At 41.7% G+C, this 17216-nt stretch overlaps 1 protein-coding gene across 1 annotated transcript in view; it reads left to right on the top strand.

Moving 5' to 3' along the window:
* Nucleotides 1-105: 105 nt before the first annotated feature.
* Nucleotides 106-17216, top strand: part of LOC123992794 (lissencephaly-1 homolog A-like) — a 60414-nt gene continuing 43303 nt past the window's right edge. The window contains exons 1-2 of the mRNA XM_046294317.1: nucleotides 106-376; nucleotides 12283-12590. Of these exons, the coding sequence (XP_046150273.1) occupies nucleotides 12559-12590 (32 nt within the window). The 5' untranslated portion in view covers nucleotides 106-376; nucleotides 12283-12558. The remainder of the gene's footprint in view (nucleotides 377-12282; nucleotides 12591-17216) is intronic.

Genomic DNA, 17216 nt, shown 5'->3' with positions numbered 1-17216 from the left:
ATCCACTGTAAACATGCGTCAATGACACCATCGGCAGAGGCTGGGTAATGATGTGTAGTCAAAAATAGTGAATGTTCATAGCTACTTGTTAAGTAACATTAGAGTAGGTTATCAGTGGGTGTTTGCAAGAATCTATTTTTTTTTAAAGTAGGGCTGTGATCAAGGACGTGCGCGCGCGTCGCTGTCAGTTTGTAAACGCAAGCGCGTCCCCGACTCTGAAGGCGAATGCGGCAGGAAAAAACAAGGATTGCAAGAGAGAAAAGTCGGCATACTCTAACCTCGAGATCATACGTTCTTTATTTTGGAACGAAAAACACGTCCTTTTGGCTTGTATAACTGTCCGAACTAGCTAAGGATATTCAGGAAAAACTATAGGGTAAGTTGTTTTGCAACAGATATTGTGTATCGAAGAAACGCTAAGTGGGGAAAAGGACGATGTGGCTGTAATTTTTGCGCCTCCTTTCAATGTCTCAAAATGGCGGACAGGCCGCTTGGAGCAGCAGGTAGCTGGCCATCAGAGTTGTAAATGTCTATGCTAACCAACTAGTGGCACTGGTCGATTTGCTTCTAAATAACTGTTGTTAACTTGATTTAAGTTACTATTTGATGAAGACTTGCACCTATTTTTCAAGTGTTATTGATCCGATCATTTGATATCAACTTTCTAGTTTGCCAGCCAGCAGCTAACGTTCACCAGTGGAAATCATTTTGACGTTAGCTAGGCTAACCGGCTGGCTAGCGGGCTTGCCAAACTCATCAATTGTGTGTGTGGGTCGTTGCCTCGCATCAAGTCTGTGCATAAACATTTATAGTTGTAACTATATATATATAGTTAATTACCTTTTTAAACGTTTATGTTGAGTGCATTGCCAATGGCTTCATTCAATTGAATCCGTTGCTTTTTCAACTCGCATTCGAATGGCTAGCTAGCGTTGCGATCATATGTAGGTCATGATTTGGGTGACAGTTATTTCACATACCAGCTACAAATGTATACCAGCTAATGTGTTGTCGAGCATATCTACTTGGTATACGGGTATCTGCTTGAACAAGCTAGATAACTTTAGCTAGGTAACGTTACCCACGATTTATAGAATGTTCAATAATGGAAAAGGGCGTATGCACTCAGCTGTATCATTATTTTGAGCTATTTAGGAGGGAGGCAGCTACGTGTAAATATATTATTTAGGTCGTATCGGTCGATTGTTATGTTAAACATTTGATGTGGTCTGATATTTTGACACCTTTGTTTAACTCAGCTAGTTACCAAATTAGTTGTGTGTTTCCTGTAGCCACTGAACACGCTACTCCCTCCATCCATCACGTTACATCCAGTGAGCTGGACAACTTCGATCGTTTTATGATCTGTCATCAAGGCTCTAGACCGGTAACGTAAATCATTATCATTACAGTTGGCCCTGTTTTACGAATGATCTAAGTTGAATGAATTCATGCAGTTTATAGAAATAAGTGTGGAACACATCGGTGGAAAAAAGTTGGAGGAAAACTACAATTTGCTTTGACCAATAGCTTTAGCTTGAAACCTATGTTATCTTAATATTTTTACATTTTATTTTGCGATTGAGGATCGACTATAGTTTCAGTTTGATCACGTGGGTTGAAAGGCAGCGGTATCCTCCATTCGGTTAGAAAAGACGCCACCCCTTCTACTGCAGAATGGATCCTTCAGCCTGCGTCTCTTTCCGCTGAAACTGACAAGTCACTCTCCTCCCCGTCTTGATGGTACCCCTATCGTGTTTGAAGCAGTATCCGTTGCTATGCAGTCCTCCCCGAATGTATAATTTCAACCTGGCCAGATCAGAGCTTGGCTACACCTGTAAGGATTGCTGCAGCAGCTGATGCAACCGAAATTATGGGATTGTTTTAGGAGTGGAGCTTCAATTGATAACTTGGTAGCTATATTTTTCTCCTTTACAGTTGTAACTAATGTGATTCTATGGTTTGTATGTCTATGCTGGTGGACCCTACTTGATTGAATAGGCAGTCACTTGATGTAAGCATTTAGATGTTGATTTTTTTACATGAAATGGTAGTTTTGGGATATTTTAATAGGTTGCTTGTTTGTGGTTGCAGGCTTGACAATTTCCAGACTCATTTAGAAAATAAAGCAGATTTTTAAAATCCTGAGAACATAAACACATGTGCTCCCTCATGTATCTATTGTTGTGCCAAATAGCTAATCGGTAATCATGGTGTTTGTGATTCTCATAATGGCCTCAATACACACCATGTGATATTTGACTGTTATACAAGAGGTGGGACTATGTTAACCTGACTGATTTGTTTAGTATACCTTTCAGTGTTTTGAGTGGTACCTGACCCATGGCGACATTGAAAATGTGTTTTCAGGTTCAAATTTTATTTGTCACATGCTCCGAATACAATAGGTGTAGACCTTACAGTGAACTGATTACTTAAGAGTCCCTAACCAACAATGTAGTTAAAAAAATACTAAAGATTAAGAAATAAAAGTAACAAGTAATTAAAGAGCAGCAGTAAAACAACAATGGAGAGACTATATAGAGGGGGTACCGGTTAGTTGTGGTAATATGTACATGTCGGTAGAGTTATTAAAGTGACTATGTATAGATGACAAAATTGCATCTATACACAGAGGATGATGTTTGATTCATCTCTCTGAGGAGGATGAGGGGGGAGGGAGGATGAGAGCGAGAGAGGGTGTGTCTTTTTTGTGAATGCAGAGTGCCTCACTAACACAGTCAGCACCAGATGCCCATGTTACCCTGTTTTGAGCTTTAGCCCAGAGGTCACAGTAGGACACTGGCTGACCTTCAGCACAGGAGGACTGGTCTAACACACACACTGCTAATAATGACATGCCAGCCCAGCAGACCCCCTCCTGTCTCTGGGTCTGCGACAGCCAGGTTGGGTTCACCTTCACATGACAGCTTAGTGCCACTGCTCATTTAATGGGTTTTGGATTGGAAATCAACAATTCCCAGCATATTATGCGAGCTCTTGGAAATCACTGCACTATTACTTATAAAACAGTCAAATAAACACACTATTATTGCACTGACCCATCACCACATTACAAAAAGAGGTCAATTTCAACCAATCACTGCACATTTACCTCATATGGTTAAATCAAGCCACCTGTCACTCCAAAATTTCCCCTCAACAGTGCATTTTCGCTACAAATTGGACAAAATCATTGCATATTGCCATACAAAATGTCAGAATTGCTTCAGCAAAATTTAGCAGTTTGTCTGCAAATATTACACAAAATCCACACTAAATAATGTCGAGACTTGGAAATATGATGCCAGTATGCGTAATATTTATTCCGTCAGCTCATGCCATTGTAATATTTAAAACCGCTTGATTTCTGAATCCTGTCAAGGATGAAGACACTATCCATGATTTGCACATTGCACTGCATAGCCTACATGGAATATTTGAAAATATGCTGAAAACCCTTAATTTGATCTTTGTTCTGATCAGTTTAATGTTGGCCTATGTGCAGTCAACTTGGATTTGTTAAGTAGGCTTGTCTTATATCTGGTTGTTGCTTTAAATCGCCTTAAGATTCTTTATGTAATCAATAGCGCTATAAAAGTTTAATTTATCTTCTGTCAGTGGTTTAGCTAGCACTCAATGAATGATATGTTGCCCTGGCCTGTAGCAGCTCTTCTCCTCTGACTCTCCCAGAGTCCTGTCTACCACAGACCTCCGTGTTGTTACTGAGCACTCCCTCAGCGTATGTGTACTCTGATCTGCTAATCATGACTCTTCTATCAGGGGACTCTGACTCCAGTGATGATGGCCAGACCCATGTTTTATTGGCCTCTCTTTGCTTCTCGGCAGCGGTGGTGCACATTGTCACTGCACTCAGTCATGGTTCCTGCCATCTGTCTCAATTGGCTTGCTTAAATATACATGGTAGGAGGAGGAGCCAAGATTGAATGGACTTCTTCCACCACTCTGTCTAGGATGTGGAAAGTCAACAAAGCTAAGATATGTTCAGTTTGAATGTGTTAGGTTTAAGAATGAATGCTTTATTTGACTGAATAGCAGCAGCCTGGTTGCTTTAGGCTTCTCTCAGACCACATAGCTTGGATAACAGCAATTGCAGCCAGCACAGTGATGACTTCTGGAAGACTGCAGTTTGTGCCAGATGTTAAATCCCCTGTCATTATCAATTAATGATAAAGCTCTTCAAATAATTTCTGCAAGAGTGCCCTGCCTGTCTAGAAGAGACCTACTGTGCACAAGCTGGTCATTATTTATAGAATAACTAGCTCTGAAAATCCCATCTTTATTTATGTATGTAGCCTTAGTTAGAGGTTCTGGCTGTTCCAGCTGTTATTTTAGAGGTTTAATGCTGGTGTTGTGGCGTGGCCGCTTGCCTCTGTGTTTGTATGCGCCTGCATGCAGACCTGGAGAGTTTCAGTGTATTTTGGTTGCAGGCAGAGATGGGAGTGGTTAGTCAATACTGAACTCTGTCTAACCAGAGCTCTGTGGTAAACCAGCATGCTAGCTGACCTAAAATAACTCCTCTCAATTGGTGGTTTGATGAGTGTTTTTCCAATGTGCAAGTGAACTGAGTACTGATGACCCCAAGCTACTAGCATAGTGTTGTGTCTGACATGAATTGTTAAATCAAAATCAAATCAAATGTATTTATATAGCCCTTCGTACATCAGCTGATATCTCAAAGTGCTGTACAGAAACCCAGCCTAAAACCCCAAACAGCAAGCAATGCAGGTGTAGAAGCACGGTTGCTAGGAAAAACTCCCTAGAAAGGTCAAAACCTAGAGAGGAACCAATCTATGTGCGGTGGCCAGTCCTCTTCTGGCTGTGCCGGGTGGAGATTATAACAGAACATGGCCAAGATGTTCAAATGTTCATAAATGACCAGCATGGTCAAATAATAATAATCACAGGCAGAACAGGTGAAACTGGAGCAGCAGCACGGCTAGGTGGACTGGGGACAGCAAGAAGTCATCATGTCAGGTAGTCCTGAGGCATAGTCCTAGGTCCTCTGAGAGAGAGAAAGAGAGAATTAGAGAGAGCATACTTAAATTCACACAGGACAGGAGATGTACTCCAGATATAACAAACTGACCCTAGCCCCCGACACAAACTACTGCAGCATAAGTACTGGAGGCTGAGATGTGACCACAGGAGCTGTAGGCATCTAGTCAGACCACGGTGTCCTGAAATGTACCGTGGAAACTGGTGATTGATTTAAAATCTTAAGTATTATTATCAGTTACACTTTTAAGCCTTGTTTTGATGTCATTACCTGCTTTTCTCGGGTCTGTTAGGTAGTTGTAGTTATCAGGGACATGTTACATGTACATTATTGTCAGTAGCAGGGCTCTACGCTGACCTTTTTCTACAAGGAGCACGTAGACTTTTAATTTAAACATTTTTTTTTAGGGGGGGGTGCACACCAAAGCCCTATTCATACTGGACTAGTATTAGAACGTTGCTTACCTAATTTAAAACCCTAGAATGTCCGTTATTCCAGAGGACGATTCGACAGGATTCATTTTTTTCTAAACCGCCCCCTGTAATTATTGAATACTTTTTTTCAATAAATTGACAGTTATATTACGGAAGCCTGGAGGTAATTTTTTTCTAGGCGTGAAGATATTTCAACTCCAGGTGATAACAGGGCTACACTGATAACCAGAGCTGGGTTCCTAAGTTTCTAAACCATAGTCGCCATAATATTTGAATTGAGGAAGTGTGATCCAAAGTATGTTCTAAATGCCCCTCAGTCTTCAGATGTGAGCTAAACAGTGCACTTGCTCTTGATGTGTTTTAAGGCTATGGACGAGGAAAAAGTGAACTTACCATTTCTAAATGTTTAGGTCAGATGTATGCTGCTTTGCAATCTATTAACCGCAAGGGTTGCATTAAATAAGCTCAATTTTTTTACTGAGACATTTGGCAATATTAAATTAATATGCACAAACTTATAAGCATTTACTGTGTGAGTGTGTACATGTAGGCCCTTCAAATATAGGCTATGCGCATCACTTCATTCAATTTATCGAATCAGTTGTTTTTATTTGCTCAAATCGTGAAATGTAGGTGCGCATTGAAAAAGACATGCATTTTCAAAGCCATTTGGATTGATACAGGAGTCGATGATGACGTTGAAGTGGCAAAGAACAACAAAGGAATCCTGCTGTTGTGATTTGGGAATCTGGGAAAGGAAATCCCTATTGCTGTATTTGTGTGACAGTCTGATAGTGCTGCTAAGTGTGTTATTCCACCCTTTGTTTTAATCATTCCATAGTAGTGTAGCACTGAAGCATTTACTATTCCTTTGTTCATGGCCTTGTTCAGTCAGAATTCAGAAAGGCATTGACTAAAATGCACTATCAGTATACATTACTATTGTAAGGATTAAGATGTTTAAGAAATACACGTTATCTGTTGGGTTCTGTTAGCCTGTTGAATCATGCTTACCTCTCTATAGACTTTGATCTTTGATATGCTGATGTAGGCCTACAGCTAATCTACTTGGTTATTTTATTCTGCAAATTATAATCGAATGTGTCGACTAGCCTACTAGTCTTAGTTGATTGTAGATCAAGTTATTGTAAATTCACTTAGCAGGCTATTAGAACTAGCTTCACAGGCTGCATTTTTATAACATTTGCATGACAATACCCAGATGTTTTCAAACTTTTTTTTTCTTCCTGTTTTTGTTTCTTCATTGGTTCCAGTGGAGTGTTGACCTGTGAATTGATCCATTCTTCAAATATTGAGTCCTGCTTACTGTGCCATACCTGACAGGGCTCTATGCTGACTGAATGAAAAATATTTGAGATATTAAAACTAGAATCCCACATTTTTCTAGGTGCACTGGTACTCCTCAATAAAAATTACAGGTTTCACATCAATATATTTAGGCGCATTTGCAAGTGAAGTGGTCGCACTGCAGAGCCCTTCCTGACCACAGAGAAATATGGATAGTTGGAGAACTCTGACCACTGACACACACAATCTCATCACCTTGGGTATGATAATCAAGATTATTGGCATGGTCTGCTGCTGTTTCACAGTTGACCTTTCTCATTCAACTGATAAAATAGCATACTTATGACTCAGAGCACCAGCCTTCAGGGCAGACTATGCCAACATTCAGAGCAGTCTATGCCAACTTGCCAACCCACAGGGCACAGCCATGCCAACTCTGGATAGCTGGTTTCCTTATTCAGTCGCCGCAGGTACACAAAGACTAGAGAATTAACAGAAATCTGCATTTTCAAAACACAGACACACTTTTTATTATCTGTTTTTTTTTGTTGCTGTGTTTTGTTGCTTCCATAGTGATCAGTGGCGTGAGAAGTGCAACGCTATTTGGCTAGCAGACACACGTACTTTGGCTTACAATAAAAAAAGCATGTTTTTTTCTGGTCAAAAATATATTTCTGTTTATCATAGAATGTAGCCAAATATGTTTCCTAATGTTTTGCTTGAGGTTAATCTTGCATTTTACTAGAGTTAGACAGATTATGATTTTTAACGCCGATACCGATTATTGGAGGACCAATGAAAGCCGATACCGATTAATCAGCTGATTTTTGTGTCTGTGTAATAATGACAATTACATCAATACTGAATGAATTCCGTATTTTATCGAACGGGTGGCAACCCTAAGTCTAAATATTGCTGTTACATTGCACAGCCTTCAATGTTATGTAATTTCTGTGTGTTATTATGTTATAATTTATTATGTTATAATTAAGTCTATGATTTGATAGAGCAGTCTGACTGAGCGATGGTAGGCACCAGCAGGCTCATAACATAGCACTTTCGTGCGTTTTGCCAGCAGCTCTGCTGTTTATGACTTCAAGCCTATCAACTCCCGAGATTTGGCTGGTGTAACGGTGTGATGTGAAATGGCTAGCTAATTAGCAGGGTGCGCGCTAATAGCGTTTCAAAAGTCACTCGCTCTGAGACTTGGAGTAGTTGTTCCCCTTGCTCTGCATGGGTAACGCTGCTTCCAGGGTGGCTGTTGTTGTATTCCTGGTTCGAGCGCAGGTAGGAGCGAGGAGAGGGACGGAAGCTATACTGTTACACTGGCAATACTATAGTGCCTATAAGAACATCCAATAGTCAAAGGTTAATGAAATACAAATGGTAGAGAGAGAAATAGTCCTATAATTCCTATAATAACTACAACCTAAAACTTCTTACCTGGGAATATTGAAGACTCGTGTTAAAAGGAACCAAATCAAATTTTATTTGTCACATACACATGGTGAGCAGATGTTAATGCGAGTGTAGCGAAATGCTTGTTCTTCTAGTTCCGACAATGCAGTAATAACCAACGAGTAATCCAGCTAACAATTCCAAAACTACTACCTTATACACATAAGTGTAAAGGGATAAATAATATGTACATAAAGATATATGAATGAGTGATGGTACAGAGCGGCATATGCAAGATGCAGTAGATGGTATCGAGTACAGGATATACATATGAGATGAGTATGTAAACAAAGTGGCATAGTTTAGTGGCTAGTGATACATGTATCAAATAAAGATGCAGTAGATGATATAGAGTACAGTGTAAACATTATATTAAGTAGCATTGTTTAAAGTGGCTAGTGATATATTTTACATCAATTCCCATTATTAAAGTGGCTGGAGTTGAGTCAGTGTGTTGGCAGCAGTCACTCAATGTTAGTGGTGGCTGTTTAACAGTCTGATGGCCTTGAGATAGAAGCTGTTTTTCACTCTCTCGGTCCCAGCTTTGATGCACCTCTACCGACCTCGCCTTCTGGATGATAGCGGGGTGAACCGGCAGTGGCTCGGGTGGTTGTTGTCCTTGATGATCTTTATGGCCTTCCTGTGACATGGGTGGTGTAGGTGTCCTGGAGGGCAGGTAGTTTGCCCCCCCCCCCCCGGTGATGCGTTGTGCAGACCTCACTACCCTCTGGAGAGCCTTACGGTTGTGGGCGGAGCAGTTGCCGTACCAGGCAGTGATACAGCCCGACAGGATGCTCTCGATTGTGCATCTGTAGAACCACCAGCTTTCATATGTTCTCATGTTCTGAGCAAGGAACTGAAACATTAGCTTTCTTACATGGCACATATTGCACTTTTACTTTCTTCTCCAACACTTTGTTTTCGCATTTTTTAAACCAAATTGAACATGTTTCATAATTTGAGGCTAAATCGATTTTTATTGATGTATTATATTAAGTTAAAATAAGTGTTAATTCAGTATTGTTGTAATTGTCATTATTACAAATATATATATTTTTAAAGCGGCCGATTAATCGGTATCGGCTTTATTTGTCCTCCAATAATCGGTAACTGCGATGCAAATTCATAATCGGTCGACCTGTAATTTAAAAAATATATACTTTTATGTATTTAAAGTGTAGATTTCTTCGTTCCTGTGACTCCTGTACCCACGCGCACACACTCTAACCAGGTAAATGGGTGCATCTTGTGGCAAGGCAATCACCTCTTAAATCGTGGTGTGATGTCATCACATTTTCTCCCAAGCCAATTGCATCGATTGTGTTATTGTTCCAACAGTGTACTTACTACTGATGAAACACCGAAATGAGAAAGATAACGTGCAATGTCTAGCACGATCACAAATTACACACACACAAACCTGCTATTAAGAGTAAAACATATCTTGTATGGAAAATCAACATGTTATAATGCACTACAGGCATTTAGCAAAGGCTCTTATCCAGAGTAAATGTACAGCTTTCATGTTGCCCCCCATGAAATCTTTGCCCATGCCTGGAGTGTATGACAAATGGGAGCAACAAATGCAGTGTTTTATCTGCAACATTGTGAACGATTCACCTCACTGATTAAACCCTTGAGATCTTTCCCCTGCAGTCAGTGTATGACAGGGTGATTACTGCTTGCACGGTGTTGACATCAGTGTTCATAGGTCAGGTGGTGCCCAGGGCAATTCATATTCACAGCATAGTCCATGCCAAAGCCCCACGTCTCGTTCCTCTAGCTATCTGCTGCTGATAACCAGTTTTGACTGCTCTGCTACATAAGTGTCAAGTCCACCAACCGCTGATAATGAACCACCGTTTCCGTTCATTACATTCCTTATTGGGTTTTGTGTAGAATCTATTGACTATGCCACCTTTGCTTTTATCAACTTTTTTCTAGATTTCTCTTGCAAAAAAATAAGCCTACTTCTGTGTGCAAATGGCAACAGGTGGAAATTCGCCAGCCTTAGGATCACCTAGGCTACATGTTGACTGATTTAAAGCAATTCATTGGCTGTTCCTCCAGTAGGTTACATCTTTTAGGGTGTGTTCCAGTTACCATGGTGCTCTATTCCTTTAGGTCACCCTTCCTGGGTGCTATGTTGAAGCGAAGGCTGGAATTGATCTTCTCTTCCAATGGTCTCCTCGCTTTCCTCTGTCGTTGTTGAGAAGGAGATGAGGAGCAGGGACATGAGAAGAAGCCCTGGAATCAAGGAAAATATTTCCCCTTAGCGTCCGGAGAGAGCTCGGATCAAAACATCCGGTCGGAGACCGCAGGGAAGGAGTTCCCTTGAACCGGTTAGACCAAGAATCAATTGCGAATCAAATGACAAGACTCTAGACAACGTGTGGAAGCTGTAGGCGCTGAAACCTCGGCCCTATTTAATTCGGTTCACTTTGAACAATTCCTTGAAGTCGCGGAAGGATATATTTTTCCATTTTCAGTAAACAGATTTCCCTGCACTTTTCGATGAAACGCACGTTCTGTTAAAGACACAGCCGTGATTTAAACAGTTTTAGAAACGTCTGAGTGTTTTCTATCCACACATACTAATCATATGCATATACTATATTCCTGGCATGAATAGCAGGGCGCTGAAATGTTGCGTGATTTTTAACAAAAAGCTGCGAAAAGCTGCCTGAATTCTCTACTTCCTTAACAGGTTAACAGCTGTGTTTTGTTTACTGGTCTGGGCGAGATGATGTGATCCTTCTCCCAGTAGACTAAGAGGCTTACCGTGGCTAATGGCAGTGGCTGGCGACTCAGGTTAATCCCAAGTACCATCAACTTTGTCCTGAGTGGATAGTATGTTTTCCTGTAGGATGATCCTTGAGAAGCACTCAAGCCCTCTTTAATTGATTTTGTATGGAGTGAGGTCGTAGATGAGATGTTTTGAAATCATGAGACCAAAAAGGCCACTGATTTGATTATTTGATTAATTCAATTATTTGAGCTCTGTTGTTTTGAAGCCCTCGTCATTCGATTTCATATGAATCGTTATCAGCCATTTCTGAGGGAACCGGGAGAAGTGAAATTAGTTTGGTCTGCCTGGAGATTTGACTGCACTGTCGGCCGTTACTCTGTCCTGCATTTTACTGTTCTGTTGGACAGGCGTTGGGAGGGGAACTGTGGGTTGCCGGAATCTGGGTCATCTCTCTACTCTACATGTGGTAGGAACTCCCTACAGGGGGATTTCTTTTTATTTTCTTATTTAACCTTTATTTAACTAGCCAAGTCAGTTAAGAACAAAGGGTCTGATGCCTCTAGCTAGCAATGAAATGCAGAGCTTAAGACTGCTGACCAGGCTGCCTCATAGGGCTGGAGTAGTGGGGTGTTGGTGGTGGGAATGTAGAAGAGTGGTTACTGGGAGAGTTGAACAGGTGAAACACCTGATGACAATGAGGATGGTTTTTAACTCTTGTTGGCTAGCACATTATATAATTAAGCAATAAGTATGGTGTATATGGCCAATATACATACCACGGCTAATGGCTGTTCTTATGCACGAAGTAATGCGGAGTGCCTGGATACAGCCCTTAGCCGTGGTATATTGGCCAAATACCCCAAACCCCTGAGGTGCCTTATTGCTATTATGAAATGGTTATCAACATAATTAGAGCAGTAAAAATAAATGTTTTGTCATACCTGTGGTATACGGTTTGATTTACCACGGCTGTGAGCCAATCAGCATTCAGGGCTTGAACCACCCAGTTTATAATATACCTGTAAGGCTTGTTGAAGAACAGGTCAATATATTCTATTGATGCAACAGTCAGCTGCATTATTGTGACCTCTCCTTATCTTTCTGGCTCTCAGTAGTGTTACAGGAAGAGCTGGCTTTAGACACCGCTGCTCTTTACTGTCATATGAATGTTCTCGTCCCTATCTGCCCTCTGCCTGTTCTTCTATCAGGTGTTTGTCATGCATACATAATACTGACCTCTCGCTCGGTCTCTTTCTGTCGCTCTACTTTCTCTCTCCCCTCGCTCATATTCTCCCCTCTCTCTCTCTTCCCAGATGCAGTTTAGAACTGACTGGTAACACTTCTGCAGGCGTTCCCCTCGTCTCATTTTTGGAGCCAGAGCTTTTGGGGGGCAGAGTCCTGCGTTAGTGGCAGAGCCTCCATCCCCCAGTTAGCCGGAGTCGTCATTGTACATCGGAACACTGTCGCTGTCAAAGTGTGTTGGTTGGATTGAACTGATCTGATCTTCTGACTGGGGAAACCGCAGCAGCTGCAAGCCAAGCCCTCTGCTTGACCACCCCTGGCCCCGCCGACACCGCCCTGCTGCCACCATGGTTCTGTCACAACGGCAACGAGACGAACTGTGAGTAACGCACACATACAGCCCACAATTTTGTTGCAAGAACTAGCTGAACTGCTGTTTCTTTGATATCCACCACCAGACATTCTCTAGTCCAGTCCTGTATAACACAGCCATGTGGCATCAGCATTACCTGTGACATTCAGGGACTGTGGCTGGTGAATCTTAATTATATGGGCTAGAAGCCACATGAGCTCAATACATGCATCTGTGTTCAGCAAAAGGGGGGAAAGCAGGTGAGCACAGAAAATTGTGTTTCTTCCTAGCCCCCCTGCAAAGTGCAAACCTTGTTAACCATTCCATCCATTCCAGAGACACAAAGCAACATCTCTAGCTAGTTATTACCATTGTTCTTGTTAGACAGACATGTATGCAGTAAGGAAAAATGCCCACTCTCTCACAGCACAAGATGTGCATGGATTATTTTAAACTGGCCGAATGGGGTGAATTATATATATTTTTTTAGGCCCATCTGGAAGAATCAATGATCTGTAGTTAGTTAGGGTGCCTGGGGGCCAGACACACTCCCATGAGGTCCCCATATATTGGTCTCCTCCTTCCTGTCTCCAGAATGTTATTGATCATTGTTCGGTTTGACCTCTAGCTGTGACCCAAAAGATTGCATAAGGCAGAATCCTCACAAAGGGTGTGGATAACGACACAGCCTAATATTGCTAGTGCAGAGGTGATCTCTTTAACATGTGGCCAAGGAAATGGGCTGATGTTTACAATGGCTTTTGTACTATGTGGAAGTCCAGATAGTCCCATGTGTGTTGTCCACAAATAGTCAGAAGCATTGATTTGTTGAGTTATACACACGCATACATAATGTGTGCAGCTGTGCATTAAGTCAGGGATAATGCATAGCAGGGGAGACACTGTTGTAGCCAGAGATGACAGGATAGGTGTGACCAACCCTGCGGTGTCTGTAGCCCTGCGGTGTCTATGAACCTGGAGGTTCTATGAAGCTGGTAATTAACCCCTGAAGCGGGGGATAAGAGGGTTAACACAGCCCTATGTCAGATCAGATACATGATGAGAAGTGTGTGATAAAGGTTACGATATGTGGAGATGGTGTATCTGAGCTCTGTTTGGGGTAGGGGATTACACATCTATATGAGAGCAGAGGGGAGAGGTGTCAAAGGTTATGCGTTTAATTCACACACAGGAGTCTCAGGGGTTGTGTTAACGCAGAACTCTGCATGGGGAAAAAATAACACCTCTAAAATGCTTATTGTAATAATAAGCAGTTGTTAAAATTCCTGCATTCACAAACCGGCATTCTTTATTTTTCAACATGTTTTTTACATAATAGATTCTGAATTAGATAAACTTATATTTTTCGGCAGGTACATATGCAGGATTCTACCCTCCCACAGCATGGCTTTCGCTACAGATCAAAACTCCAAACCTACAACCTAATTTTGACCAAACTTTACCGGAGAGATTACTTCTTGCAAGTTGTCCTTTTTCCAAGCTATATGGAGGGTGCTCTAGCAAGCAAACAGCAGAGACCTGAGGACACCATTCCAACCTGGAACTGACTGAGTAGTGTTTGGGCTGATGCTATTTTGAAAGCCAGGGGAGAAAATAAAGGTACATTACAATATATTTCACTTCATGGGGACTGAAAGCTGAGTTAAGTCTGCCAGGCTTGCAAGGACAGACCAGATACAAATTCAATTAGCACCAAGGTGTGAAGTAAAAGCTCTTTGGGACCAACAATTGGCAGGAGTTATTGAAGCCCCGTCCTGCTGTTCAAAGACCATTCACTGGCACTTCTTTTGTCGACTGTGTAGTAGCAGTAATGTTTTTTTGTGTGAAGGAAAACTAATTCCACTAATGTTTTAAGTGCCACTCTATTGTCGCAAAAAAAAACACAAACCATTTCACCTGCGTTTTTAATTGAGCAATAAGGCCCAAGGAGGTGTGGTATATGGCCAATATCCCACGGAAAAGGGCTGTTCTTATCCGCAACGCAGAGTGCCTGGACACAGCCCTTAGCTGTGGTATATTGGCCATATATCACAAAACCCCGAGGTGCCTTATTGCTATTATAAACTGTTTACCAATGTAACAAAAATAACTTTTGTCATACATGTGGTATACTGTTGGACATACCACGGCTGTCAGCCAATCAGCATTTAGGGCTCCCAATTTAAGTTAAGACGCAGATTTTATGGTCTGCGTTTTGAAAAAGCCAATTTCTGAAATCTAAGCTGACCCCGGATTCTAATTAAGATATTGATGAGTTAGCCTAACCATGAATTTATTTGGATTGATGAACTAGGTTAGTGCTATTACCATATCTGTAATGAGATGGGTTGACTATAAATGTGGTGGCCCTTCACACTGCAGAACAAAACACTCGTCATTCTCTTGACAATGTGTTTCTGTATTTTAGTTTAGCCTAACAGACGCAGGGCCAGCGGAACTCTGTTTCGCTATCGTGTATTCCATTGGAATTCTAATCATCCTTATTCAGAACACTGCGTAGGTTTCTGACATTCTATTCTGTTATTTAATGCCTGGACACACACAAAATACAGGAAACCAGTATAGGACTATTGCGCCTTGTGAGCTGCCAGGCCGACGAGTGGCGCCTGTTGCGTTGCATCTAATGGGGAGTCCCTTGTCCCTAGTGTTTTCTGTGGAGGCTCTTGACAGTAAAACACCCACTAAGAACTGTGGGGCTGTGTCACAGACCTACTGCCGCGCCCGCTCTCGCTGTGTTCTGGGAAACCGGGCGGCCATCTTGAGTCCTAACAGCTTAAACAATGGACTGACTGGGGAGAAATGGTGACTGACCAGTTGACTGCCCCGGCCTCGTCAGTACTCTATGACCCCTTTCCCCTCCCTCACCACCTTCATGGTTTATTTGTTGTCAAGCCGTACGCATTGATCTTGTTCCCGTTCTTTTGAAAACTTTCTCCCCCCTCCCAATGTTTTTGTGTCCGAACTCAACTGTCAGATTGAGCTGGAGAGAGATGCTTCTTCAGGGTAAGTGAAAGCTTCTTTAAATTGCTCATGCTTTTAGGAAGCAAAAGTCTAGGAGAACAAGGATGTGTTTGGCTCACTGGTGATATAAGTCATGCCACCATAGAGATGGTTAGTTAAGTGAGAAAGAATGGGGAATACATTTGTGCTTGTTTTTATGGACTTTGTAGGCTTCTTAAACAAACTTTGTGCTTCTTGGAGGTACATTTGAAATAGCAACTGATTCCCTTACTGTTGTATGTAAATTATCTATCCGTCTCTGTCACCTTATTCTGAAAACAGCTATATTGTTTTCAGTGTCAAGCCTGTTTGTCAGATGTCACGATTACAAAATAAAAAAATTCAAGTTCTATTCTTATTTCCAGAACCAATGAAAAACACATTTAGTTTTTCCACAGAAATTAGATTCAAGCCCAGAGACCACGGCAGTAAAAATAGATGTGGTGAACCCCCCCAGACCTGCTGGCAGGAGGCAGACATGTGCAGATGGGCCAAGTTCAAGCTTATTTATTTTTTCCTGCTTCACAAAGAACTTCTCTTTAGTCTTTTCCAGGTATTTTAGTCAAATATGTTTCATGTGACTGTGTTCCTGCTCAGCTGCACCCACTAGCTGTGATTGTGCGGACGTAAGCACATCAAGATTATTAATAGTGAAAGTACATTGTACCGTCTGAGGTTAATGGTATAGAATAGCACTGACAACAAAACAGAGTGACATACTCATGCAGACCTTTGATCTGCTTTTATGTGACTGACTGGAAAAAGGAGGCCAATTTTAAATCAATGTAATTTTTCACTCTTGATTGTTTCGTAACTCTTTGATTAATTCTGGGTCCTATTCCTTTTCTTTTTGGGGTAGCTAAGTTCATTGTATCTCATTGTGGAATTGTTTTAACTGGCTTTCCTGAATATGTTGAACATGGAGACATGACATCAAATGTAGAACAATGAACACATTTTGTTGGCAGACACATTTCTGTAATGGTACAACAAGCTCAATCACTCCCTGTGCTCTGTATTGGGTGTGGCAGCTGGCTTCTATGGGAAATTGCTCACACGTGTCCATCTTGTCCACACACACACACACACACACACACACACACACACACACACACACACACACACACACACACACACACACACACACTCCTGTGGCGTGATCATGGTGTACTGTGTATCGAGTGTGACTGGGTAGCCGGCAGGATTCCATCAGCAATATGGATCTAATATCCAGCCGGTCAGACAGGCGGATTGTGTGGGGACACCACTGTTCTAACTTCACTGAAAATTGCTGGTGCTCAGACTGCCATCATAGCATACCTTTCTCAGGGCATATTTCTTGAAACCTCTTCCTGTTGTTCTTACAGAGGATGTTAAGTCTACTTGTTGAAGCATGAAACGTGGGATATGTGCTTTGTATGCATTACACAACCATGTAGTGTATTTTAGCAGGCTAATTTAACTGAACCTGACTTGTGGGTCTTGCTGCTAGTCCTCTTTGCTGCTGAATACATGAGTTGGTAATCTAAATCTTCCTGAATCCTGTTAGGTCAACTCTACTCTCCTGCGTCGGTCTCTCTCCCCTCTGAAGCCTCCTGAATCATGTTAGGTCAACTCTACTCTCCCTCGACT

Source organism: Oncorhynchus gorbuscha, linkage group LG13 (genome assembly GCF_021184085.1).
Source record: "Oncorhynchus gorbuscha isolate QuinsamMale2020 ecotype Even-year linkage group LG13, OgorEven_v1.0, whole genome shotgun sequence".
Taxonomy (NCBI): domain Eukaryota; kingdom Metazoa; phylum Chordata; class Actinopteri; order Salmoniformes; family Salmonidae; genus Oncorhynchus; species Oncorhynchus gorbuscha.
Note: the sequence above shows the minus strand (reverse complement) of the source record. Positions and strands in the feature narration are given on the sequence as shown.